The sequence below is a fragment of the Hemicordylus capensis genome, chromosome 13 (assembly GCF_027244095.1).
Source record: "Hemicordylus capensis ecotype Gifberg chromosome 13, rHemCap1.1.pri, whole genome shotgun sequence".
Classification (NCBI taxonomy): domain Eukaryota; kingdom Metazoa; phylum Chordata; class Lepidosauria; order Squamata; family Cordylidae; genus Hemicordylus; species Hemicordylus capensis.
Window position 1 is genome coordinate 10896931 of NC_069669.1, and position 26450 is coordinate 10923380.

The 26450-nt window shown below is 47.9% G+C and overlaps 3 protein-coding genes across 21 annotated transcripts in view; 1 reads left to right on the forward strand and 2 right to left on the reverse strand.

Moving 5' to 3' along the window:
• On the reverse strand, nucleotides 1-11540 carry LOC128336799 (uncharacterized). 7 transcript variants are annotated; one of them, XR_008312085.1, is made up of 11 exons: nucleotides 10363-10619; nucleotides 10180-10259; nucleotides 9903-10019; nucleotides 9647-9726; nucleotides 9175-9280; nucleotides 8870-8965; nucleotides 8308-8415; nucleotides 8082-8178; nucleotides 7108-7720; nucleotides 3896-3947; nucleotides 1-3300 (listed from the first exon to the last, which is right to left on the reverse strand). XR_008312085.1 is itself a non-coding variant. In XM_053276976.1 (10 exons), coding segments are annotated over exons 1-10 (939 nt in total). In that variant the 5' UTR covers nucleotides 11414-11540; the 3' UTR covers nucleotides 3959-7682. The 7 variants fall into 7 exon arrangements, 4 of the variants coding, with proteins under 4 accessions (XP_053132951.1, XP_053132950.1, XP_053132949.1 ...); XR_008312086.1 differs by having other exon boundaries at nucleotides 2-3300; nucleotides 7637-7720; XR_008312087.1 differs by having other exon boundaries at nucleotides 2-3300; nucleotides 3896-3971; nucleotides 7637-7720.
• LOC128336808 (WD repeat-containing protein 90-like) lies at nucleotides 8867-19494 on the forward strand. 8 transcript variants are annotated; one of them, XM_053277008.1, is made up of 8 exons: nucleotides 8867-8887; nucleotides 13859-13998; nucleotides 14472-14602; nucleotides 15300-15430; nucleotides 16753-16892; nucleotides 17120-17239; nucleotides 17351-17435; nucleotides 18031-18167. In XM_053277008.1, the coding sequence occupies exons 1-7, from the start codon at nucleotides 8879-8881 to the stop codon at nucleotides 17391-17393; spliced, it is 714 nt and encodes a 237-aa protein (XP_053132983.1). In that variant the 5' UTR covers nucleotides 8867-8878; the 3' UTR covers nucleotides 17394-17435; nucleotides 18031-18167. The 8 variants fall into 8 exon arrangements, with proteins under 8 accessions (XP_053132983.1, XP_053132979.1, XP_053132980.1 ...); XM_053277004.1 differs by lacking the exon at nucleotides 8867-8887 and adding an exon at nucleotides 9176-9655; XM_053277007.1 differs by lacking the exon at nucleotides 8867-8887 and adding an exon at nucleotides 9608-10088.
• The window catches only part of LOC128336802 (uncharacterized), a 10617-nt gene continuing 3464 nt past the window's right edge, over nucleotides 19298-26450 (reverse strand). Inside the window, exons 9-11 of one of the 6 annotated variants that reach the window (XR_008312092.1) lie at nucleotides 26069-26152; nucleotides 22328-22403; nucleotides 19298-21732 (exon numbers count right to left, since the gene is read on the reverse strand). Coding sequence is in view for 3 of the 6 variants with exons in the window: in XM_053276982.1 (XP_053132957.1) it covers nucleotides 26115-26152 (38 nt within the window). In the remaining 3 variants the exon portion in view is untranslated. Of the gene's footprint in view, nucleotides 21733-22327; nucleotides 26153-26450 lie in introns of those variants that run through there. The other 5 variants (XR_008312091.1, XR_008312090.1, XM_053276982.1 and 2 more) reach the window with 5 other exon arrangements.

A 26450-nucleotide genomic window follows, 5' to 3' on the forward strand; every position in this document is an offset into this window, starting at 1 on the left:
CAGACGTCTCCTGGCTTGCTTGGTTTCAGACACACCTCTTCTTGATTCACAGACCCTGGATTACTTGCCTGGAAATCACCATACTGGGGGTGATCCAGGATTTGGACTCTTGGCTAGATTCCCCCTCCCCAAAACTCAAGATCATCTTGGCTCAATAGGGTAACTCTCTTGATTGGAACTGAGGCAGAGAAGCTATTTTGAGTGTCCCTCAGATGTAGGTGTTACTTGACATTTATGGGGATGGTTAGAAGTATGATCTTTTCCCCTGATCCCTGATAACAATGCCAGTAGCTAATTTATTAGTCTTCCTGGTTTCCTCGGCATGGACAGGGAGCATTCTTGGCCACCTTTTCTAAATGGGATCACAGGTGGTTTACTTAGAAAGTTCCCTCCTGGACTGGGTCATGGCTCTGTCCTCGTGTGGACTTGAGGGTGAGCAATCCTCAAACTCGTTGGCTTTTTCATAGAAGTATCCCTGACCCCAGGACAGTGACAAAGCCAAGTAACAGAATCACCCTTTTGGAATCTCCCTTGAGAAACAGTGCAAGAAACAAGATTAAACTCTTGTTCTTCAAAAAAAACAACCCAACCAATTTTCATTTTGATAGTTGCATCTTATCTAAGTGGTGTTGAGAATTTGTAAGTCAGAAGAGATTCCCAGCTCTTTCCCCCCAGTTTGCTGAATTCTCTCAGCAGCCCAGATATGGAAACAAAATTAACTATGCTCAGCAGATACAGGATGGCCACTGGGACCAGATCTTGTGAGCACAAAGTTGCCTTTCTGATTAGAAGATTTATTTAAGGAATATTTTATAGTGAAAAATTGTGTGTTTTTTAAACAAAGAATGCATTGGTAGTAGGGTAGAGAGCTGGTAAAATGGAAACTGGACATCAACTGACAGGGAAATAACTAATATTTCCCTCTCAGAATTAGACTGTATCAACAACACACACAACTGCATTGCTTTTGTTATTTGTAATTTATTACAAGCTGGAAGAGAAGAAAACTGGTCTGCTTGTGTTTAAGTTTTGATTCCTAATAAACAAGTGTGTTTTTATGCACCTTTTTGATCCCTGCATTTTTCAGTAAGAGGGTGGGTGAATATATGTGTGTGCATACAGCCCTTTAGCCAGGGGAATGAGTCGTGTGAGTGGGCAATTCCAAGGAATCGGGCATGGTATCACTTTTCCAGTAATGGAATCAGAAGCTATATCTAAGAATTCTGATTGGTATTGATGAATTTTTGGTAAGTATGGCACTAAACATTTACACATTCACAGCATTAAACATTCACAGCAGATGTTCTCTTGCCAGTGGGAACATGTAGGATTAATTTGTAGGTTATTTTTGTAATGGAAACTATCTAGATTGATTTTTCTAGCTTTAAAAAAGGTCAAGACAAAGACATACATAATACAGCAAGAGGAGGATGTGATCTTAAGATCTTACCTTAAAGCTTCAGAAGCAGAAAGGGAATGAAATAATTCCCCTCTATTTATCAGATACTGCAGGTTAAGCTAGGAATACTGTTTCCTCTTAGCAGAAAGGTGAAGGAGACACATTTCCCCCTATCCTGGCATGAAATTACCATGTTTTCCCTTCTTTGCCCACTAACTCACCACTGATCAAAGGATGATTCCAGGAATACAAAACTGGATATACCCAATAAAAAGCTGATTCCTTCAGACCAGGTTTGTTCAAGCCTTTCATAAAAGTTATTAGAGGTAATAAAATAGATTCCGAAATATATACATAGACACATGGTTCAAGTGTGGCACAACCCGCAGTCTTTGGCAGTCAGTACAAAAAGAGGTGTGAAGGGAACCAAGAGATTTAAATATTCTGGCTCAGACAGGCCTAAAAACTTTAAAATAAATTAACTGGAAGGCTGCTGACCTTCTTGAAGTAAATCTACATCTTTCAAAATACTTAAAACTTCTGATGTGATAAGTTAAAGGCCTAAGCCATCTTCATTAAGGCCTAAGAGTCAACTTCATTATGATTAAGAATACAGTATTTACACATTGCTTTTAAAACAAAAGCAACGTTCAAAGCAGTTCATATAGCAAACGAAGAAGAAAATAAGTACCCACTGGGCTAGACCCATCCACAGATCTATGTAGGTTTGATATTGTTTCCACTTGGTGTGATGGCTATCCCTTGTTTGCATCTGGAATGAAGAGGCACACTGCTCCTGAATCTGGAGGCTCTATTTAGCCACCATCACTAGACTATTTTTTAAAAGAGCCCTCTTGGCTAGTAGTCATTAAACAAACCTTGGTTAACTCATGGGGCTCAGATAGATGGCACAGATGACCATTTTTAAAAAAAAATTACAATAAGGGGAAAGAGGTTAAGAAATCCATTCTTTCTACGTGAGGTTTTGCCTTTGTCAAATATTACATGGTAATAAGCCACCTCTCACTTGTCTCCGCATCCTTAAAAAGGCACCTGAAGCTAGATCAACTTAAAAGGCTGCGTTGGTGGGCGCTCTCAGACTGAAAGCCCAGCAGCCTGTCTCTCCAACATTCCTAATTTGGCAGCAGGAGGAGTCTCAGCGTCCCCTAAATCCCCATCAATCCACCTAGAAAATGTTGCTATCTGTTTAGCTGGTGCAGACAAGACATTTCAGATGTCTAAAACGTTCACGGAGAGGCCTGCTGGAATGCAGTTCTCTGTTCCAGTGTGTGTTTCACATTTTTGCATGCTTCTTTAGGACAAAAGCTGATAAGGGAATAGCCTAGATGCTTAGCAGCATAACCCTGGCGTTGCCAAGGCGGCATTCCAGACCTTGCATAAGGCAGTCTTAGGTCCGTATTAGTTTTCCCCCACCAGAGGTCAGCAGCTGGATTTTCCACCTCAGGAACCAAAATATCAGATCGTCACCCTAGGATCTCCTAGGCTCCTTTCCCCTGGGTAGACCTACTTGTGAGGACAGCGGCCCGTTTCAGAGAGCACAGGCCCGTAAGAGAAGCAGCCAGGTTCTGCACTGGAAGACCTCCAGAATGTTCAGCTATGGTGCCCAAACATCTGAGCCACGGAGAGCGTCTTCTGGCTTCTCTTGTAAGAACAGCGTTGCTGACACAGGCTGAGGTGGGGCGCAGGGGTCCTCCACTTGGTCTTCCTTGTCCCATGGACAATCGTGGCCGGCCTCCCCATTCATGTCCTGCAGCGGGTAGTAGGTATATCCGCCACGCTTGCGTTCCTCTCGGGAGCTGCAGAAGAGGAACCTTACATTTCCTATCACGCTGAGCACAAGCAGCAGAGCCAAGGCTGATGTGATGCCAATCCAAGTCTTCCTGTTGGAAAAATATTACATCTATATCATACATTTCTTTGTTGCAGCTTAAGGGGGGACGGGACGGGCTACCTAAGATCCCAAATGGTCTTCTATCGATAGGATGCTGCCATGTACCGAGCCAGACCCTTGGTCCATCTAGCTCAGTACTGTTTACCCAGACTGGCAGCAGCCTCTCCAAGGTTTCAGGCAGGAGTCTCCCTCAGGCCAATCTTGGAGATGCTGCCAGGGAGGGGACTTGGAACCTTCTGCTCTTCCCAGAGTGGCCCCATCCCCGAAGGGGAATGCACATGTGTATTCTCCCATCCAAATCAGGGTGGACCCTGCTTAGCAAAGTGGGACAATTAATGCTTGCTACCACCGGACCAAGGATCTCTAGACCCAGACCTGCTTAGATTTAGCAGAGATGCTGCTGCATTGAGGGCTTCCAGGTCAAGCTCTGGAACCCATTTATGATGTAACAGAACATCCAGGAAGCTGAGATTTTAACTGGCTTTTAAGACTCCTCCCGCTTTTAAAACTGCTATGGTACAGGAGACTCCAGAACACTGGAAGCTGGAGCAATTAAGCACAACAAGCAAGAATGCACAGCTTACTCTCTGAAGATGAATTCCTCCTTGAGACCAGCCTTCAGGAGACACTGGCTTTCTGGAAAGAGAGTCAGAGAAGAGACTGGAAAAGATGACACTCATTTGCCAGGGTGTGTTCAAGGGACTGTAGGTTTACACAACAGTAACTGATTAAAACCAGGCTTAAGTGACATAGGAACATAGGAAGCTGGCGTACACGGAGTCAGACCCTTGGTCCATCTCGCTCAGTATTGTCTACACTGACTGGCAGTGGCTTCTCCAAGGTTTTCAGACAGGGGTCTTTCCCAGCCCTACCAGTTACCAATCCACACATGAACCTTTCCCCTTATCCCATGACCGCTAAGCCCCAGTACATTATGTCAACCAGATCACCTTTATCCACATGCTGTTGACACTCTCAAATAGCTCCAAAACGTTAGTGAGGCAAGACTTGCCCTTGCAGAAGCCAGGCTGGTTCAGCAAGGCCTGTTCTTCTAGGTGCTTAACCAATTTTGCTCTTAAGCCTGCTTTCCATCAATTTACCCAACACAGTAGTTAAGCTAACCGGCCTGTAGTTTTCCAGGTCCCCCCACCACCGGGTCCTTTTTTGTTAACTACTTCCCAGTCCTCTGGCACAGAGTCTGATTGTAGGGACAAATGACATATTTTTGCTAAGAGCAAATGTTGCTTGAAGAGCAGTGGAGACCAACCAGCTTCACCCACCACATCATCTTCCTCTCCCTACGCCTGGAACAGCATTCAGGGAGAGAGAGAGAGATAACACCATCTAGACTAAGCTCTTCATCCAACCATGTTCCCTGGAGCATCACAAAATCAGAATCTGAAATCGATTCCATCAAGGAGACATCCTTAATCTTAGACCTCCAACCAGCCATACTCCATGTTATCAAAGACAAAAGCCTTTCAGATCTCACAGATGTTACATGTCACTTAATTACGTCCAAATGATGAATTGCAGTTCCTTCTCTATTGGGTGCTGGTTCTTCTGAACTTGTAATTGACAGAGGGAGTCCATTCAATCCAACAGAATCACCTCCATTGCCTCAAACGAAGGTTGAGACCACAAATGCTGTCTTTCCAATGGTGTTGAACTTAAAGGGTTCAGTGAACATGTGGAAAAAAAGTGGCTTGTTCGGGAGGGTCTCAAGGAGAAAGCCAGTTCTCAAGAAAGGCCACATTAAAGCTCGTTTGAGCTTTGCCAGAAGGCACCTTGAAGATTCTGATGCCAAATGGAAAAAGGTCTTATGGTCCGATGAGACCAAGATTGAACTATTTGGCCTCAACTGACAGTACCACTGGTGTAAATCCAACGCAGCTCACCATCCACAACACACCATACCTACAGTGAAGCATGGAGGTGGCAGCATCCTGTTGTGGGGGTGTTTCTCTGCCTCAGGGACTGGGGCTCTCGTTAGGGTAGAAGGAAAAATGGATGGGGCAAAATACCGTCAGATTCTGGAAGAAAACCTGCTACCCTCTGCCAGACAGTTGAGGATGGGCAGAAGATTCACCTTTCAACATGACAACGATCCGAAGCACACAGCAAAATTGACCACACAGTGGCTGTAGGAGAAGAAAGTGAACGTCCTCATGTGGCCCAGTCAGAGCCCAGACCTAAATCCCATAGAAAATCTGTGGAGAGATTTGAAGATAGCAGTCCACCAACACCTACCATCCAATGTGACCGAACTTGAACAGTTCTGTATGGAGGAGTGGGCAAATATTGCTCCGTCTAGATGTGCAAGGTTGATAGAGAAGTATCCCAACAGACTCAAGGCTGTTATTAAAGCAAAAGGTGGTTCAGCAAAATATTGACATTGGGGGGGTGATCCTTTTTCAATCTCAGTAATTCTTGTTTTTTATTTCTGACACTGTTTCTGGACTGTAATTGTGATGTTTTTCAGTTGGATGTTATAGGTTGCATTGGATAAGTACAGCTGGTGAAGGGAATTTTCTTTGTGTTTTCATTTCAGGATGTAAGGGAACCAGAATTTAAGGTCTATCAAAGGGGGTGATTCTTTCCAATACCCACTGTAAATGAGTCAAGAAGACACACATTTTGGTCACCAATTTCAACCACAGGGTGACCTTCTGATTTAACCTGTTTCACTTCATTACTCCGTAGAGCTTCTTCACATTCAATCAGCCTAAAACCAGGGGCCTCACAATCCTTTTCAAGCAGTAGTCATGTTGCCTGTTTCATAAACTCCGGGTCAAGGATCACTTTGTGATGTTCATGGATGGGATCCAGATGATCCCAATTTTGAAAATTCTATCCACCTATGGCCGATGAGACTTTAGATCTAAGAAATTGACTTGGGGTCTTGCTTCAGAGAATTGTGTCAATTCCTCCTTTAGCATCACTATTGAAGAATGTTTCTATCATTTCTCTGGTTTTTCGACACCGGTGGTTTTAAGGGAGAAATCTCTTCCCCCCTGCAGCAAGTATGATGGTTTTAAAATAAAATCAGTAGGATCATTTGGTGCTTCCCTCTCTCCCTTGATCCTTTCAAATCCTTTAAATTGTTTCCGATTGATTAGAAACCTGACTGATGATTATCACTGTTTCAGCTGTCAAGAGGCAGAAGGAGGCAGATGAACCTGAAAATGCAGATCTAACTTGGGGTCTTGCTTCAGAGAATTGTGTCAATTCCTCCTTTAGCATCACTGTTGAAGAATGTTTCTATCATTTCTCTGGTTTTTCGACACCGGTGGTTTTAAGGGAGAAATCTCTTCCCCCCTGCAGCAAGTATGATGGTTTTAGAATTAAATCAGTAGGATCATTTGGTGCTTCCCTCTCTCCCTTGATCCTTTCAAATCCTTTAAATTGTTTCCGATTGATTAGAAACCTGACTGATGATTATCACTGTTTCAGCTGTCAAGAGGCAGAAGGAGGCAGATGAACCTGAAAAAGCAGATCTAACTTGGTCATAAACCTCATTTGTAGCAGTATCTAATCCAGAAGGATCTGGAGAGTCCCTCAAGATAGACGATGAATCTGCATTGTTAAACAAAGCCTCTAGAGAGCCTCCTACTTGTGCTTGAGAATTGTTTGCTGTGGGCAAGGATATCCCGATCTCAGCATTATTATTTGGTGCTTCCATTCTCTCAGTTACAGAACCTAATTTAGGGATAGAGTCAGAAATAGTTCTCCCTGGTGAGATGTCTGCCAGAGGAACAAATGTATTCGAGGTTCTAAAGGAACTGAAAAGACTTACTCATTCCTGTTTTTTAGAATATTTTTGGATTTTTGCTTGCTTAGATTTCTCTCTCCCTTCTATGGACCGTGTGGGCTGTTTCTCGGGCACTTCTTGTTTCCCGTTCTTGAATGTAGGGCTGTAACTTCCTCTAACCAACAACATGGATGGAAGTAAAAACCACATTCCTCGCCAGGAAGAAGTCCATGGGTTGGGAAAGAAGATGAGATGACGCTGTGTGGATGAATCCGTGGGGGCCAGCTGTGGGAACGAGGTCACGGTCTCAACAGCACATGCCCTTGCCTTATCAGGCAAAGAAATTCTTAGAGGGAATCCTCTATGTTGATGGCAAGGGCTCTGGGCCAGAGAGGTCAGGAGGGGAGTAAGCTCCTCCAGCTCCTCCCTCTTTCTCTTCCATACAGAGGCCCTGGAGCATCTGCAATGAGAGCAGGGCTTGGGAAAAGGGCAGAGGAACCTCCCCATCCCTGAGAAATGGCGGCAGATTCTGGGCTGGCGTTCCCAAAGGGAGCAAGAGAAATGGCATCCCCACCTGATTTTGGCCACAAGCTTGTCCAGTGTCCATGAGCTGATTGCCCTCAGTCATCCCAGAACTCAACATCTTGGAGCAGGTCCTCTGTTTGGGAGAGAAGACAAGAGAATTCATGAGAGCACGGCTTGGTTTGGGAAAGGGGCAGAGGACCCTCCCCATCCCCGAGAAATGGAGGCAGGTTCTGGGATGGAATTCCCAAAGGAAACAAGAGAAACGGCTTCCCCAGCTGCAGTTTGGCCACAAGGCCTTCCTCAGGGAGCGCCATGTTCCCCCTAGGGCTGGATTGGGAAGCGAAGGCACTTTCTCTGGGGAGGGCACTTGGAGGCAAGGGTGGAGGAGCATGTGGGGTCCTCGGAGACCCACAGAGGGCCCAGAGGGAGCTCTGCCTAGGCCCAGAGCAGGGAGGGAGCTCTGTCTGCCCCGTTTCCATGGGGATGGATGCTACCTTCACTAGATGAAGTGCTGTCTTGGTCTTTGGCCTGGGCTGCCATCCTCCACACCTGAAGAACCGCAAAGGGCAGCAGGGGCTTAATCTTCTCTGCCTGGAGAGAGAGAGAGAGAGAGAGAGAGAGAGAGAGAGAGAGAGGACGAAGGCCTGTCAGAGCTCTTCTGGGGACCCTGAAGCTGGAGGAGGGGGGACTGGAGGATGCCGGACCCAAGGGGATACCTACCTCAAAGTAGAAGGGCGGCCCAGTCGCCAGATCAAGCAGCAAACAGCCAGCCCTTTCTGCCACCGCCTCCTCCTGCTCGTCTTTGGTTTCCACCTCACTATTAATGGCCTGCAGGATGAAAAGGTCCCTCAGAATGCCACAGCCGTGGTCGAAATCCTCACACCAGCAGCCCCCTTGCCTGGCTGCTGAGAACGGGGACCCAAGACAGAGAAAGATCTCCAAGGTGGTTCTCGCCAACATTTCTACGTCGTCCTCACGAATGAGCTACCCAAATTACCAGGGAGCTTCTTATGCCCCCTCCCTCCCAGCTCAGGTGAGCCGAGTGGGGGGGAGGGTCTCTTCGGGGTGGGGGCCCGCCTATGGAATACCCTTCCCTGGCTGCTCAGGGTGCCAGGACGGGGCTGCACATCTGAACGCTGCCCACCGGGAGGGAGTCGAGGCCTTATCCGCCGACATGCTTGACCCTACCCCTACCCACAACCAGGAAGGGCAGAGGAGCCTGCTGACCCCAACTGGACCAGGGGATGGTCCCTCCGTGGCTGGGAGACGCCACCTTACCTACCTCAGTGATATGGATGAGGTGCTCCAGGCTGGGCCTTTGAGAAAGGAGGGCTCTGAGCAGGCCCTGCAGGGCCTCCTCAGGTGGCAGAAACAGGTCCTGAGAGGGAGAAAGGGAGCCAGAGTGTGGCTTCTGGAGGCTGGAGGGGGTCGCAGCCCCCCTCAGGGAGGGGAAAGGCACCACTGGGCCTCCAAAGAGCCCCGCTTGCCCTCTGCCCATCTTGGGGGATCCAGACCCCCCCAGCCAGGGTCCTTGCCTAGGAGGGCAGCAGTGGGGCAGGGTGGGGTGGGGTCTCCCTCCATACTCACCTCCTGGTCTTGCTGTGGCCCTTGCTCTGGCATCACGCTCATCCAGAACAGGCAGCCGGAGATGATTTTATGTTCCCTGCTCTGGCAGAAGCAGGGCTTCATCCGACTGTCAAGGAAAGGGGAACGATGAGAAATCCCGCTGGGGCGGGGGGAGAAGGCGGTCCAGGAAAGGGCTGAGGGGGGAGATTCCGCCCCCTCCCTCAGTGCCCCGATCCAAGGCTTCCCCAGGACTCAGGGCAGGAGAAGGGGGCCGGATCCTGTGGCACTCAAGCCGTCTGCCCAGAGGAGGGAGTCCTCAATGACACCTTCTGGGGCCAAGGGGGTGGAGGACCAAGGGGCTGGTCCCTTTCCATGTCCCCCCCCCCCGGGTCCCACACTGCCTCTTCCCTACATTGGACTTCCCTCCCAAACATCCTCCCACCATTGGCCACCCCACATCTCCCTCTCCAGACCCCTCCCGTCCCCCACGTACCTCAGCAAGGTGAGAGCCTCCGCGCAGAGGGAGAAGAGGTAGGGAGGCAGGGGGTCCTCCCAGGTATACTCCATCTCCTCCTGGGAGGGAACAGAGAGAGGGAGGCGAAAGTCACCCCGATCCATGGGGGGGGGCTCCCCTAGACCTGCCCCAGCTCCACCCCCCTGCCCCGCTGGGCTTGGCTCTGTTCCAAGGGCTGCCTCCACCCCACTCCCCCCCCATCCAGGCCTCCGCCCCCCAGCTGCCAACCACTCACCAGCACGGCCTGGGCTGCCAAACCCTTTGAGAAGGCAAGGCGGCGTTCCCCTCTCTGGAGGCTGTTCCTGCAGGCCTCGATCAGGGTCTTCAGGAACGTGACCCGGTCCCTCCGGTCCTGGAAGGGGAAAACAATGGGGCCGTGAAGTGGGGCAGGATGCCCCTTGGATGGCAGGCCCCCTTTCATGTGAGCCGCCCTGCCGTCCCTTGGTACCCCACCCCCCTGGACACGGCTCTGGGCTTCCCTGGGGGGGTTCTGGGAGGGGGTCTCTCCATACCTTCCCTTCTTCTTCACTTTCCGGTCTGGCCTTATCCACAAGGCGGAGCCTGGCCTTGATGAGGCTGCTGGGTGTTGGAGCTGCAGGAAGAGGTGGAGAAGGCAGGAGAGTGAGTGGGGCCCCTTACCAGCCCGGCCGCCCCCTTGCCTCCCCCCCCCCCGGCCAACTGGGGCCCCTCCTCACCTCCAGCATCCTCAACAGGGGGCTCGGCTGGCTCTGGCCGGCTGCAGCCCCCAACCAGTGGCAGCGAAGGAGCAGGGCCCACCCGGTTGGTGCGGCCGCACAGGACCCACCACCTCCGGGGGGCAGCTGGCCTGGAGGCTGCAGACTCCCCTGGGGCGGCCAGGGGGGCCACTCGGCTGGACCGCCTAGCCAGGAGGGCTCGGAGCCTGCGCAGCCTAGAAGAGAGCAGGCAGAGCATGAGAACGAGACCTTTGGGCAGAAAGGTGGGCGTGGGATAGGGGGGACCCAGGGGGCGGGGAAACCCTGCATGGCCGCCAGGAGGGGGATGCCAGGAGCCCAAGACGGCTAGCCCTCTTCAGTCAGCGAGGTGGCTCTTGGGGCAGCTGGCTGCTGGCTTGGGCCCAGCCCCTTTGGGAATCCGGGGCACAGCTCTGGGCTGGGGAGGTGCAGAAGGGAGATCTCCCAACCCTTGGCAGGCTGGAGAGCTTGCCCATTAAAGAATGGCGAATCCCTCCTGGGCTCCTGAGTTGAGGAGAGACGCAGGCAGGGAGTGGGTGCTGGAGAAGGGGCCGTGTGGGGCCAGGCCTTCTCTGGGGCTGCCCCGGACCGGCTTGGGAATGGGCTCCCGGTCCACAGAGGAGCTCCTGCATCTCTGGCTGCCTCCCCCAAATCCCTTTAGACACACCTGTCTTCTCAGGCCTTGGGCTAAAACTTTTTTAAAAGTGCTTTGATAAATTTGTATTTATCTGTATTTATTTATTTACGGTCTTTGACCAAATAGTACAATACATTTACATGAAAAACTAAAACACACTTTCAGCAAATATAAAACATTAAAATATAAAACCAATTAATCATTTACATGAAAAGCTAAAACAAACTTTCAGCAAATATAAAACATTAAAATATAAAACCAATTAATCATTTATAGTGGAGTGTGTGTATATATATATATATATATATATATATATATATATATATATATATATATATAAAATAGCTTCTCCAATAAGATGGTTTAGACTGGAAATGAATCAGTCAATACTCACATGATCCACAGGCTCGTGGCTGTACTCCAGTTACGGACTTGAACCCTAACCTAAACCTAACCTAAGACTAACAACCAACAGCAACAAGTAGAAACAACGACGAACCCTGCCCAACCGCCTCCCCCTCCCTATCCCAAACAACCCCGAACCCCAACAGTTAACCCCAACAACAAACCCTCCCCCTCCCTACCCCAAATAAATCCCCGCTTCTCTCTGAAGAGCTCTCTGATCTTTAATCTCAGTCTCACACTCAATCTCTCCCTCTTTCACTCTCTCAATCGCGCCCAATCACTCTCTAAATACCTTTCGCGGCCACAGACACTCTCTCAAACACCCTCTCTCTTTCACTCTCACATGCATTCAAGGGAGTCAGCGATGAATCCTGCCCCAGTATCCCGTAGCGACGGGTGATGTCACAAAGGGGGCCGCATCACCAGTTAACTGCCAACTCAACGGCCGTTGGTCCTCTGAGGTCGAGGACCCTCCTTGGAACTCTGGGGCCCCTGCGGTTCTTCTGGGGGTCTCTCCCTTTCCGGCCACATCCCTGTCCCCCATGAGAGGCCTCCATCTTCCCCACCATGGCTAGAGGGGCACCCTCCCAAATCCCTCCTGGGAGACCCTTCCCACCTGCAAGACTCCCTTCTTTGCTGCTGTGAACCCCACAGGATCCAAGGAGGAGTCCTCCTTTTCTGGGTCCCAAATACAACGGCCTCCTTCTTGGAGTGGTGTCTCTTCCAAAGAGGACTCCATGGACAAGTGGGTCTGCCTTCACCATCTAGAGGGACATCTCACTTGCCCTGATGCTTCCTGAAAAACACACCTTCCGACATTTCAGGGATGAAAAGGGGGCCTTCCAAATGTGTTTCTGGCCCCCCATTCCCATCTGAAGGGGCACTGCTTGGCCAGAATCTACCCCCAAGGCTGCAATTACTACTACTACAAACATGTGCCAATTTTCACCATTAGGGTCATTAGGAAGGGGATTGAGAATAAAAGTGCTATTCTTGTTATTCCTTTATACAAGCCTCTGACCGTGGTGGCTGGTGGCCAATAGGGTGGTGTGGTGGTGGTGCAGCGAGAAAAGAACTCTGTGCATGCTCAAAGGACCCTTTGTCTGTGTGTCCAAGATGGAGCCCTGGCTTTAAAAGGATGAATGACACATTCTCTAACCCTTCATCAGGCTGAAACATTCTGCCTAACTCTCAAGACTGCACTCTCTCCTACGACCAGAGGTCAATGCAAAAATATGTTGGAGAGAATCCACAGAAAGCTCGATGGATGGAGAGGGACTCTCTCTTGCATTCACCGTTAAATAGGAATAGGAGTAATAATGTGCCTAGCTAACAGCTGGCATCCAAAACATTGCTCTCAGTGTGTGAATTGCACATAGATGGAAATGGCATTTGAGAAGCCAGTGGACACAGGATCCACAGGGTTCCCAGACTATGGGAAATACCTATATTGGGCAGCAGCGAGATAGGAAGATGCTGAAAGGCACGGGAGGAGGCAATGGTCAACCCCACCTGTGTTCTACCAAAGACAACCACAGGGCTCTGTGGGCACCAGGAGTCGACACCGACTCGATGGCACAGCTTTACCTTTCTCTTCTGGGGGAGAACGTTTAGCTGGAGGAGAGTGAATAGCCCCATTCAATTCCAGCACAGCATTCTTCCAGTGGTTGTTGCTGGTATCTACTTTATATTTGGGGTGGTCTGTGTTGGTTTGTGATAGATATAGTGAGCCTTGTTGGAACACGGAACCATTTTATTTGTTTGTTCTGTGTAAGCTGCAGTGAGAAGTGGTATATAAATATTGATAGTTGCCGTTTAGGCCTCTCAAAATGTATGCAGATTCATGTTGGCTTCCTAAAAACAATTTTGTTCAGTTCTCGCCTACAACCGTGGATAACGCAACCACATATAACGAGATCTTGAGTGAATGGGAATTGGGGGGGTTAGGTTCCTGGAGCTAAAAGAGAGGCTTAAAAGGCAATCGTAAGAGCAAGAACGTACCGTGTCATGCTCTCCAGGTCTCCAGCAATGCCCCTCCGCCAGCAAACGCCCAGTTCTGGAGGTTTTCTGTGAAAAATCATGGGGTGGGGGAGGGATTTTAAAAATTGTTTATTTTACAAAAGAGCCACAAAATGGCTCCGTTCAGCAAAATGGTGGCCAGAAATGACCTTGGAGGTCATTTCCGGCCACCTAGAAACTGTGGATTGGCAAAATTTTACCCACCCACCCCGCTTCCAAGCAACATATAACGAGGTTAGGTCTCAATTGCCTGACGGCAGATACGCAAAACTGTGGGTGACGGCACCGTGGATAACGAGGGCCACCTGTAATCAAGGCATTATTTGCCCCTTGCTCCTCTGAACTTCAGCTCAACTCTTTGGCGTCTGCCTGTTGGTTGCCTTCTGTCTAATCGGAATGCACATCTATCCCCAACAGCTGTATGAATTCACTGCCTCGGACGAAATGCCACGCACTGTGGCTTTTCACCCCTCGCAACAGATCTTTGCTTGTGGCTTCGATACCGGCGTGGTGAGGACCATCAGCTTAGCTGCCTCAAAGCTGCTTGAGGAACACAAGTACGTTTGTCTCGGAGTTCAGGTCCTGAATATTTTTGTGTGTATGAATCCAAAATGACGGGAGTTGGCGATGGTCATTTGAAATGGGAGGTTCCTTCTGGATCGAGGGTCCCCAGATGATGTTGGACTACAACTCCCATCATTCCCTGCCACAGTGGCTTTTGTTTGGGAACCCCTGTTAGGGATGTAGGTGGCTATTCGCCTCTGGTGGGAAACTGGAAAAGACACACTGTGTAAACCTGCCTGATTCCTTTTTTCAGGCTTGATGGTGAAGCCTGGAAAAAAAAAATCTGAAATGGGTCAGTCCAGGCAGGTCAATCACCTCACCTGCTGTTTAAGGAACCAGGCCTCAACTGATGAGGTCCTAAGCAATTACTTTGCAATCAATGTGTGGACTGTTGCATTGGTTTCAACCTTCATAGTCACTTCTCCGTTGTGCCTAGCTTTCTTTCCCCCTTTTCGGTGTCCTCTAGGCAACACCACGACTCAATCACGGGGCTGATCTTCTCCCCAGACGGCAATTTCATGTACAGTTGCTGCGCTCGTGGGACCCTGGCTCTTTATAATTGTGCTGTCCAGAAAAGTCACATCGTCCGAGTTCTGGGTAAGATCCTTGCCTCTTGAGGCCATCTTCTTCCAGCCTGTCGGTGGAAGTCCCTAGATGGCAGAACGGAAGAATGGAAATCTAGAGGGGTGTTGTGGCATATACTGGTTAGAGTCTTGGATCAGAGAGGGAGGGAGGAAGGGAGATCTAAATCTTCCTTTTTGCACTGCAGCCCTTCCCCTGAGTGGGGCACAGTTTGGCCCACTGCTCTTATGTTTGCTTCCTAACAGAGAGGGGGCATGGAAAGAAGTTCCTATTACGGAGCTTTGCCCTGATTTTCCTGCACAAGGTGGTCTCTGTGGGTTTCCTCATGCGAATGGCGTTGGTGCAAATACACTCTGTGTCTCTTTTCACGAGTTGACCTTCATGCAAACCCTTTGCTCAAGTCATTTTTATTTACTTTATTTTATTTTAAATATTTCTGTACCGTCCAAAACTTGCATCTCTGGGCGGTTTACCATTGAAATCATCTACAACATTAAATCAATTGGCAATTGAGATCATTGCAAACATTTAAAACCCAATATTAAAACTATTAGAACTATCAATCTAATTCAAAGCCTGGGTGAATAAATGTGTCTTCAGTGCCTTTTTAAAAGTTGCCGGAGATGGGGAGGCTCTTGTTTAGGGTGACTTGATAGATTTCCTCCCCTCCTTTGTTTCCTCTCATTGAACAACTGTCTGCCTCACTCCCCAGCTAATGTGGTGGTACAAGATGCTGACCACGGGCCCGATGCCTTGTCGATCAGCGCCGACGGACATCTCCTGGCCTTCGTGGGACCTTCTGAGTACATTGTGACTCTGATGGATGCCAGATCCCTAGATGAAGTAAGTGCCATTTCCTTCCGTCTCGGGTTGCTGCAGAAGCAGAAAGGTGTAAAAACTTTATTTCGGTCGTAGACCAGCAATACAAGAATATTAAAATAATAATGATAATAACAATAATAAGATGATAATTTAGCATTTAGCCTTTGTGGTTGTGGAGGGATAAGCAGAAACCTGTCAGCAATTTTTTATCTAAAACCAGTGAAAATGGAGAGGTCTGGAATGAGAATTGCTGCTGAGGGACTGGGATATCTCCGGCAGTATTTAATCCAGCATAGACCATCATGATTGTTCTTAACAAAATATATTTTATTGCAAGATTGAAAGATGTTGTAACATACTGTAACACATATGCTATTTTGATTGTATTTGCATAGCAGTATCAGGTTATTCCATTTTGGCATTGCATCGCACGATACTGCCCCCCCCCGCCCTTTCTGGTTGGTTCTGTATATCTCCATGCCATGCCTGACAGACTGCAGCAATGTTGCTAGTCCTCACTGAGGTGGTAAACCTGTCTGGGTTGTAACATTTCCGGCTGCAGACACTGGGGCTCACAGGACTGAGGGTTCCTCCAATACCAGGTGGCAGGTGCGATCTCTGTACATAAAAACCTTGGGGTGGAGAAGGTTAAACGGGACTGTACCATTTCAGACTTTGGGTGGGGTATAACCTTTGAAGTTGCATTTTTTTAAAAAGTAAAGCACCTCCCTTTAAGTAGAAAGCTAGACACCCGGGAGATATTTCAGCTCAGCCTTCTGAAGTTTTCTATTTGCAAGAAGTTTCAAGGCATTACAAGTTGGATGAACATGAAGCTGCCAGAACAGCATTTGGTCGGAGGGTCCTGCAACAGGTCCTTCTGGGTCAATAGCTCCAGCTTGGGTATTTTCCCTCCCGTGGTTGGTGCTGTGGTATGTCCCAAGCTTGGGTGACCTCCTACACCAGCCGAGAAAGGTACATTGGTACTCACCGTGAAGGTGTCTTCTGGCTGGTGTAGAAGAGGTCACCCAAGGCCCCCCCGGGTTGTGTTAGGCTGGAGCTGATGATCTGGTTGTAGGGGGACAGTTTTTCTGTCTTTCTCCGCATTATTGTTTGTATATTGTTGTATATTCTGTGTTGTGTTCTGTGGTTTTCATTCCGTAGCTTGAGCTGTTTTAAGCACTGAGGAGATCCGCCCACATGCACTGGGTTAAGGATCTTCAAGTATGACTACTTCCTGCCTTTTGGAGCATGTGGGGGGGATGTAATCCCAAGCTTGGGTGACCTCTTCTACACCAGCCAGAAGACACCTTCACGGTGAGTACCAATGTACCTTTCTTTTTCAGTGGCCTTATAGGCAATCTAGGAAGAAGTGTGATTGCAATATCAGAAGCAAAGAATTTTGCAACAGAATGCAAGTTCTCCGTTTGGTTACAAAAGAAAAGCTCCTAGTCCTCATTTTTAAAGTCTTCATTTTTTGCAAATGGTGGGTTAATTTCCACTCAATGCTTAAAGAGGTTCTGCCGAGTGAGACTTGTAGTCCTTGGGGAGGGAAGGTGCTTCCCTCATCGGGGCCGAAATCTCAGATTTGGTAAATAGTGTGTCAGTTCACCAGACTTTGCACAATTCATTCCAGTCTCCGAACATGGAATGGATTTGCTCCAACGTACACACAGCTGGTTGTGACTTCCCCTCTTGCATTTCCTCTCCTAGGTACCCAGCCCTCTGCCTCCCAGCCTGGCAGCCTTTTGCCCTTGGGATAAAAGCACAATCGTCTACATGGGCTTTGGGCTGCAGAAGGAGGTCTTGTTCTACAGCCTGCTGCAGAAACAGGTGCCTACGGTTTTCCTCGGTCACTTGTCTGAGATCGGCTCCAGAACAAGTTATTTTGGGATCCAATCCTTTGGATCTAACATGTCGGAACTTCTCCTTGCTTGTGTGCAGGTTGTGGAGAAGGTCCCCCTGCCTTACTTTGCCACGTCGCTGAGTTTGTCTCCTGCTGCCTGCGTCCTGGCTGTTGGCTTCAACGGTGAGTCTGGGTGTTTGTTCAGCACATAGACAGCCAGGGCTGATCTCTGAAGACCCTGCAGGAGGGTAGCTCCTAGACAAGGAGCAAGCTAAGGGGCACCAGGTATTGTGCTTCCTCCAGCAGAGGTTGCTACATCAGGACAGCTCTGCTGGATCAGGTCCAAGGCCATTCTAGTCCAGCCTCCTGTTTCCCCCAGTTACCCACCTCTGACAAGCCCACAGTCAAGAGATGAAGGCCAGCCCTCTCTCCTGCTGTTGCTCCCCGGCAACTGGTATTGAGAGGCATCTTGGCTCTGAGGCAGGAGAGAGGGCATGCCCTCAGTTCTTGCCTGTGGGCTTCTCAGAGGCATCTAGCAAGTCACTGTGTGAAACAGGATGCTGGACTATGGAGGCCATGGGCCCGATCTCAGTAGGCTGCTGTCATATTCTTGTAGGTGTGTCCTAGTCCTCCCCCCTCCTGTCAGAATACCCCCAAACCAGCCTTGGCTGAGGTTCTCAGGAAGTGAATGACTTACCCAGTGTGGAGGACTGCACTTTTTCCTGGGCTCTCCTACAGAAAAGCCAGTCTTGGCCTCTAGCTTTGCTTACCCCCACAGAGCACCTGCTGAGGCTGATTGACCGCACAGCAAAGACAGAACAGGACTACGCCGGCCAAGACGATGCCGTCGGCCTCTGCCGCTTCACCCCCTCCGGGAGGCGCCTCTTCACAGCTTCCTATAACGAGATCCTGGTGTGGGAGGTCCAGAGCAGATGAACCCAGCTCTCTCACTCGCCTGCTCGAAGGATACCAGCATGGTGGCCGCTCGGAACTCCTCACTTTGCCCCGTTTGAGCTCCGAGAACTTCTGGTCGTGCCCAGGAGCTCTGGAGATGCCCCATTAGACCCGACACGGGACTGTTCCATGGCTTTCGAGAATATGCTTCCGATGTTTGGGGTAGAAATGGCTGATGGCAACTGACGACAATGCAGGAGTTGAGGGCCAGCTTTTGCATGGGGGACAGACGTCTCCTGGCTTGCTTGGTTTCAGACACACCTCTTCTTGATTCACAGACCCTGGATTACTTGCCTGGAAATCACCATACTGGGGGTGATCCAGGATTTGGACTCTTGGCTAGATTCCCCCTCCCCAAAACTCAAGATCATCTTGGCTCAATAGGGTAACTCTCTTGATTGGAACTGAGGCAGAGAAGCTATTTTGAGTGTCCCTCAGATGTAGGTGTTACTTGACATTTATGGGGATGGTTAGAAGTATGATCTTTTCCCCTGATCCCTGATAACAATGCCAGTAGCTAATTTATTAGTCTTCCTGGTTTCCTCGGCATGGACAGGGAGCATTCTTGGCCACCTTTTCTAAATGGGATCACAGGTGGTTTACTTAGAAAGTTCCCTCCTGGACTGGGTCATGGCTCTGTCCTCGTGTGGACTTGAGGGTGAGCAATCCTCAAACTCGTTGGCTTTTTCATAGAAGTATCCCTGACCCCAGGACAGTGACAAAGCCAAGTAACAGAATCACCCTTTTGGAATCTCCCTTGAGAAACAGTGCAAGAAACAAGATTAAACTCTTGTTCTTCAAAAAAAACAACCCAACCAATTTTCATTTTGATAGTTGCATCTTATCTAAGTGGTGTTGAGAATTTGTAAGTCAGAAGAGATTCCCAGCTCTTTCCCCCCAGTTTGCTGAATTCTCTCAGCAGCCCAGATATGGAAACAAAATTAACTATGCTCAGCAGATACAGGATGGCCACTGGGACCAGATCTTGTGAGCACAAAGTTGCCTTTCTGATTAGAAGATTTATTTAAGGAATATTTTATAGTGAAAAATTGTGTGTTTTTTAAACAAAGAATGCATTGGTAGTAGGGTAGAGAGCTGGTAAAATGGAAACTGGACATCAACTGACAGGGAAATAACTAATATTTCCCTCTCAGAATTAGACTGTATCAACAACACACACAACTGCATTGCTTTTGTTATTTGTAATTTATTACAAGCTGGAAGAGAAGAAAACTGGTCTGCTTGTGTTTAAGTTTTGATTCCTAATAAACAAGTGTGTTTTTATGCACCTTTTTGATCCCTGCATTTTTCAGTAAGAGGGTGGGTGAATATATGTGTGTGCATACAGCCCTTTAGCCAGGGGAATGAGTCGTGTGAGTGGGCAATTCCAAGGAATCGGGCATGGTATCACTTTTCCAGTAATGGAATCAGAAGCTATATCTAAGAATTCTGATTGGTATTGATGAATTTTTGGTAAGTATGGCACTAAACATTTACACATTCACAGCATTAAACATTCACAGCAGATGTTCTCTTGCCAGTGGGAACATGTAGGATTAATTTGTAGGTTATTTTTGTAATGGAAACTATCTAGATTGATTTTTCTAGCTTTAAAAAAGGTCAAGACAAAGACATACATAATACAGCAAGAGGAGGATGTGATCTTAAGATCTTACCTTAAAGCTTCAGAAGCAGAAAGGGAATGAAATAATTCCCCTCTATTTATCAGATACTGCAGGTTAAGCTAGGAATACTGTTTCCTCTTAGCAGAAAGGTGAAGGAGACACATTTCCCCCTATCCTGGCATGAAATTACCATGTTTTCCCTTCTTTGCCCACTAACTCACCACTGATCAAAGGATGATTCCAGGAATACAAAACTGGATATACCCAATAAAAAGCTGATTCCTTCAGACCAGGTTTGTTCAAGCCTTTCATAAAAGTTATTAGAGGTAATAAAATAGATTCCGAAATATATACATAGACACATGGTTCAAGTGTGGCACAACCCGCAGTCTTTGGCAGTCAGTACAAAAAGAGGTGTGAAGGGAACCAAGAGATTTAAATATTCTGGCTCAGACAGGCCTAAAAACTTTAAAATAAATTAACTGGAAGGCTGCTGACCTTCTTGAAGTAAATCTACATCTTTCAAAATACTTAAAACTTCTGATGTGATAAGTTAAAGGCCTAAGCCATCTTCATTAAGGCCTAAGAGTCAACTTCATTATGATTAAGAATACAGTATTTACACATTGCTTTTAAAACAAAAGCAACGTTCAAAGCAGTTCATATAGCAAACGAAGAAGAAAATAAGTACCCACTGGGCTAGACCCATCCACAGATCTATGTAGGTTTGATATTGTTTCCACTTGGTGTGATGGCTATCCCTTGTTTGCATCTGGAATGAAGAGGCACACTGCTCCTGAATCTGGAGGCTCTATTTAGCCACCATCACTAGACTATTTTTTAAAAGAGCCCTCTTGGCTAGTAGTCATTAAACAAACCTTGGTTAACTCATGGGGCTCAGATAGATGGCACAGATGACCATTTTTAAAAAAAAATTACAATAAGGGGAAAGAGGTTAAGAAATCCATTCTTTCTACGTGAGGTTTTGCCTTTGTCAAATATTACATGGTAATAAGCCACCTCTCACTTGTCTCCGCATCCTTAAAAAGGCACCTGAAGCTAGATCAACTTAAAAGGCTGCGTTGGTGGGCGCTCTCAGACTGAAAGCCCAGCAGCCTGTCTCTCCAACATTCCTAATTTGGCAGCAGGAGGAGTCTCAGCGTCCCCTAAATCCCCATCAATCCACCTAGAAAATGTTGCTATCTGTTTAGCTGGTGCAGACAAGACATTTCAGATGTCTAAAACGTTCACGGAGAGGCCTGCTGGAATGCAGTTCTCTGTTCCAGTGTGTGTTTCACATTTTTGCATGCTTCTTTAGGACAAAAGCTGATAAGGGAATAGCCTAGATGCTTAGCAGCATAACCCTGGCGTTGCCAAGGCGGCATTCCAGACCTTGCATAAGGCAGTCTTAGGTCCGTATTAGTTTTCCCCCACCAGAGGTCAGCAGCTGGATTTTCCACCTCAGGAACCAAAATATCAGATCGTCACCCTAGGATCTCCTAGGCTCCTTTCCCCTGGGTAGACCTACTTGTGAGGACAGCGGCCCGTTTCAGAGAGCACAGGCCCGTAAGAGAAGCAGCCAGGTTCTGCACTGGAAGACCTCCAGAATGTTCAGCTATGGTGCCCAAACATCTGAGCCACGGAGAGCGTCTTCTGGCTTCTCTTGTAAGAACAGCGTTGCTGACACAGGCTGAGGTGGGGCGCAGGGGTCCTCCACTTGGTCTTCCTTGTCCCATGGACAATCGTGGCCGGCCTCCCCATTCATGTCCTGCAGCGGGTAGTAGGTATATCCGCCACGCTTGCGTTCCTCTCGGGAGCTGCAGAAGAGGAACCTTACATTTCCTATCACGCTGAGCACAAGCAGCAGAGCCAAGGCTGATGTGATGCCAATCCAAGTCTTCCTGTTGGAAAAATATTACATCTATATCATACATTTCTTTGTTGCAGCTTAAGGGGGGACGGGACGGGCTACCTAAGATCCCAAATGGTCTTCTATCGATAGGATGCTGCCATGTACCGAGCCAGACCCTTGGTCCATCTAGCTCAGTACTGTTTACCCAGACTGGCAGCAGCCTCTCCAAGGTTTCAGGCAGGAGTCTCCCTCAGGCCAATCTTGGAGATGCTGCCAGGGAGGGGACTTGGAACCTTCTGCTCTTCCCAGAGTGGCCCCATCCCCGAAGGGGAATGCACATGTGTATTCTCCCATCCAAATCAGGGTGGACCCTGCTTAGCAAAGTGGGACAATTAATGCTTGCTACCACCGGACCAAGGATCTCTAGACCCAGACCTGCTTAGATTTAGCAGAGATGCTGCTGCATTGAGGGCTTCCAGGTCAAGCTCTGGAACCCATTTATGATGTAACAGAACATCCAGGAAGCTGAGATTTTAACTGGCTTTTAAGACTCCTCCCGCTTTTAAAACTGCTATGGTACAGGAGACTCCAGAACACTGGAAGCTGGAGCAATTAAGCACAACAAGCAAGAATGCACAGCTTACTCTCTGAAGATGAATTCCTCCTTGAGACCAGCCTTCAGGAGACACTGGCTTTCTGGAAAGAGAGTCAGAGAAGAGACTGGAAAAGATGACACTCATTTGCCAGGGTGTGTTCAAGGGACTGTAGGTTTACACAACAGTAACTGATTAAAACCAGGCTTAAGTGACATAGGAACATAGGAAGCTGGCGTACACGGAGTCAGACCCTTGGTCCATCTCGCTCAGTATTGTCTACACTGACTGGCAGTGGCTTCTCCAAGGTTTTCAGACAGGGGTCTTTCCCAGCCCTACCAGTTACCAATCCACACATGAACCTTTCCCCTTATCCCATGACCGCTAAGCCCCAGTACATTATGTCAACCAGATCACCTTTATCCACATGCTGTTGACACTCTCAAATAGCTCCAAAACGTTAGTGAGGCAAGACTTGCCCTTGCAGAAGCCAGGCTGGTTCAGCAAGGCCTGTTCTTCTAGGTGCTTAACCAATTTTGCTCTTAAGCCTGCTTTCCATCAATTTACCCAACACAGTAGTTAAGCTAACCGGCCTGTAGTTTTCCAGGTCCCCCCACCACCGGGTCCTTTTTTGTTAACTACTTCCCAGTCCTCTGGCACAGAGTCTGATTGTAGGGACAAATGACATATTTTTGCTAAGAGCAAATGTTGCTTGAAGAGCAGTGGAGACCAACCAGCTTCACCCACCACATCATCTTCCTCTCCCTACGCCTGGAACAGCATTCAGGGAGAGAGAGAGAGATAACACCATCTAGACTAAGCTCTTCATCCAACCATGTTCCCTGGAGCATCACAAAATCAGAATCTGAAATCGATTCCATCAAGGAGACATCCTTAATCTTAGACCTCCAACCAGCCATACTCCATGTTATCAAAGACAAAAGCCTTTCAGATCTCACAGATGTTACATGTCACTTAATTACGTCCAAATGATGAATTGCAGTTCCTTCTCTATTGGGTGCTGGTTCTTCTGAACTTGTAATTGACAGAGGGAGTCCATTCAATCCAACAGAATCACCTCCATTGCCTCAAACGAAGGTTGAGACCACAAATGCTGTCTTTCCAATGGTGTTGAACTTAAAGGGTTCAGTGAACATGTGGAAAAAAAGTGGCTTGTTCGGGAGGGTCTCAAGGAGAAAGCCAGTTCTCAAGAAAGGCCACATTAAAGCTCGTTTGAGCTTTGCCAGAAGGCACCTTGAAGATTCTGATGCCAAATGGAAAAAGGTCTTATGGTCCGATGAGACCAAGATTGAACTATTTGGCCTCAACTGACAGTACCACTGGTGTAAATCCAACGCAGCTCACCATCCACAACACACCATACCTACAGTGAAGCATGGAGGTGGCAGCATCCTGTTGTGGGGGTGTTTCTCTGCCTCAGGGACTGGGGCTCTCGTTAGGGTAGAAGGAAAAATGGATGGCGCAAAATACCGTCAGATTCTGGAAGAAAACCTGCTACCCTCTGCCAGACAGTTGAGGATGGGCAGAAGATTCACCTTTCAACATGACAACGATCCGAAGCACACAGCAAAATTGACCACACAGTGGCTGTAGGAGAAGAAAGTGAACGTCCTCATGTGGCCCAGTCAGAGCCCAGACCTAAATCCCATAGAAAATCTGTGGAGAGATTTGAAGATAGCAGTCCACCAACACCTACCATCCAATGTGACCGAACTTGAACAGTTCTGTATGGAGGAGTGGGCAAATATTGCTCCGTCTAGATGTGCAAGGTTGATAGAGAAGTATCCCAACAGACTCAAGGCTGTTATTAAAGCAAAAGGTGGTTCAGCAAAATATTGACATTGGGGGGGTGATCCTTTTTCAATCTCAGTAATTCTTGTTTTTTATTTCTGACACTGTTTCTGGACTGTAATTGTGATGTTTTTCAGTTGGATGTTATAGGTTGCATTGGATAAGTACAGCTGGTGAAGGGAATTTTCTTTGTGTTTTCATTTCAGGATGTAAGGGAACCAGAATTTAAGGTCTATCAAAGGGGGTGATTCTTTCCAATACCCACTGTAAATGAGTCAAGAAGACACACATTTTGGTCACCAATTTCAACCACAGGGTGACCTTCTGATTTAACCTGTTTCACTTCATTACTCCGTAGAGCTTCTTCACATTCAATCAGCCTAAAACCAGGGGCCTCACAATCCTTTTCAAGCAGTAGTCATGTTGCCTGTTTCATAAACTCCGGGTCAAGGATCACTTTGTGATGTTCATGGATGGGATCCAGATGATCCCAATTTTGAAAATTCTATCCACCTATGGCCGATGAGACTTTAGATCTAAGAAATTGACTTGGGGTCTTGCTTCAGAGAATTGTGTCAATTCCTCCTTTAGCATCACTATTGAAGAATGTTTCTATCATTTCTCTGGTTTTTCGACACCGGTGGTTTTAAGGGAGAAATCTCTTCCCCCCTGCAGCAAGTATGATGGTTTTAAAATAAAATCAGTAGGATCATTTGGTGCTTCCCTCTCTCCCTTGATCCTTTCAAATCCTTTAAATTGTTTCCGATTGATTAGAAACCTGACTGATGATTATCACTGTTTCAGCTGTCAAGAGGCAGAAGGAGGCAGATGAACCTGAAAATGCAGATCTAACTTGGGGTCTTGCTTCAGAGAATTGTGTCAATTCCTCCTTTAGCATCACTGTTGAAGAATGTTTCTATCATTTCTCTGGTTTTTCGACACCGGTGGTTTTAAGGGAGAAATCTCTTCCCCCCTGCAGCAAGTATGATGGTTTTAGAATTAAATCAGTAGGATCATTTGGTGCTTCCCTCTCTCCCTTGATCCTTTCAAATCCTTTAAATTGTTTCCGATTGATTAGAAACCTGACTGATGATTATCACTGTTTCAGCTGTCAAGAGGCAGAAGGAGGCAGATGAACCTGAAAAAGCAGATCTAACTTGGTCATAAACCTCATTTGTAGCAGTATCTAATCCAGAAGGATCTGGAGAGTCCCTCAAGATAGACGATGAATCTGCATTGTTAAACAAAGCCTCTAGAGAGCCTCCTACTTGTGCTTGAGAATTGTTTGCTGTGGGCAAGGATATCCCGATCTCAGCATTATTATTTGGTGCTTCCATTCTCTCAGTTACAGAACCTAATTTAGGGATAGAGTCAGAAATAGTTCTCCCTGGTGAGATGTCTGCCAGAGGAACAAATGTATTCGAGGTTCTAAAGGAACTGAAAAGACTTACTCATTCCTGTTTTTTAGAATATTTTTGGATTTTTGCTTGCTTAGATTTCTCTCTCCCTTCTATGGACCGTGTGGGCTGTTTCTCGGGCACTTCTTGTTTCCCGTTCTTGAATGTAGGGCTGTAACTTCCTCTAACCAACAACATGGATGGAAGTAAAAACCACATTCCTCGCCAGGAAGAAGTCCATGGGTTGGGAAAGAAGATGAGATGACGCTGTGTGGATGAATCCGTGGGGGCCAGCTGTGGGAACGAGGTCACGGTCTCAACAGCACATGCCCTTGCCTTATCAGGCAAAGAAATTCTTAGAGGGAATCCTCTATGTTGATGGCAAGGGCTCTGGGCCAGAGAGGTCAGGAGGGGAGTAAGCTCCTCCAGCTCCTCCCTCTTTCTCTTCCATACAGAGGCCCTGGAGCATCTGCAATGAGAGCAGGGCTTGGGAAAAGGGCAGAGGAACCTCCCCATCCCTGAGAAATGGCGGCAGATTCTGGGCTGGCGTTCCCAAAGGGAGCAAGAGAAATGGCATCCCCACCTGATTTTGGCCACAAGCTTGTCCAGTGTCCATGAGCTGATTGCCCTCAGTCATCCCAGAACTCAACATCTTGGAGCAGGTCCTCTGTTTGGGAGAGAAGACAAGAGAATTCATGAGAGCACGGCTTGGTTTGGGAAAGGGGCAGAGGACCCTCCCCATCCCCGAGAAATGGAGGCAGGTTCTGGGATGGAATTCCCAAAGGAAACAAGAGAAACGGCTTCCCCAGCTGCAGTTTGGCCACAAGGCCTTCCTCAGGGAGCGCCATGTTCCCCCTAGGGCTGGATTGGGAAGCGAAGGCACTTTCTCTGGGGAGGGCACTTGGAGGCAAGGGTGGAGGAGCATGTGGGGTCCTCGGAGACCCACAGAGGGCCCAGAGGGAGCT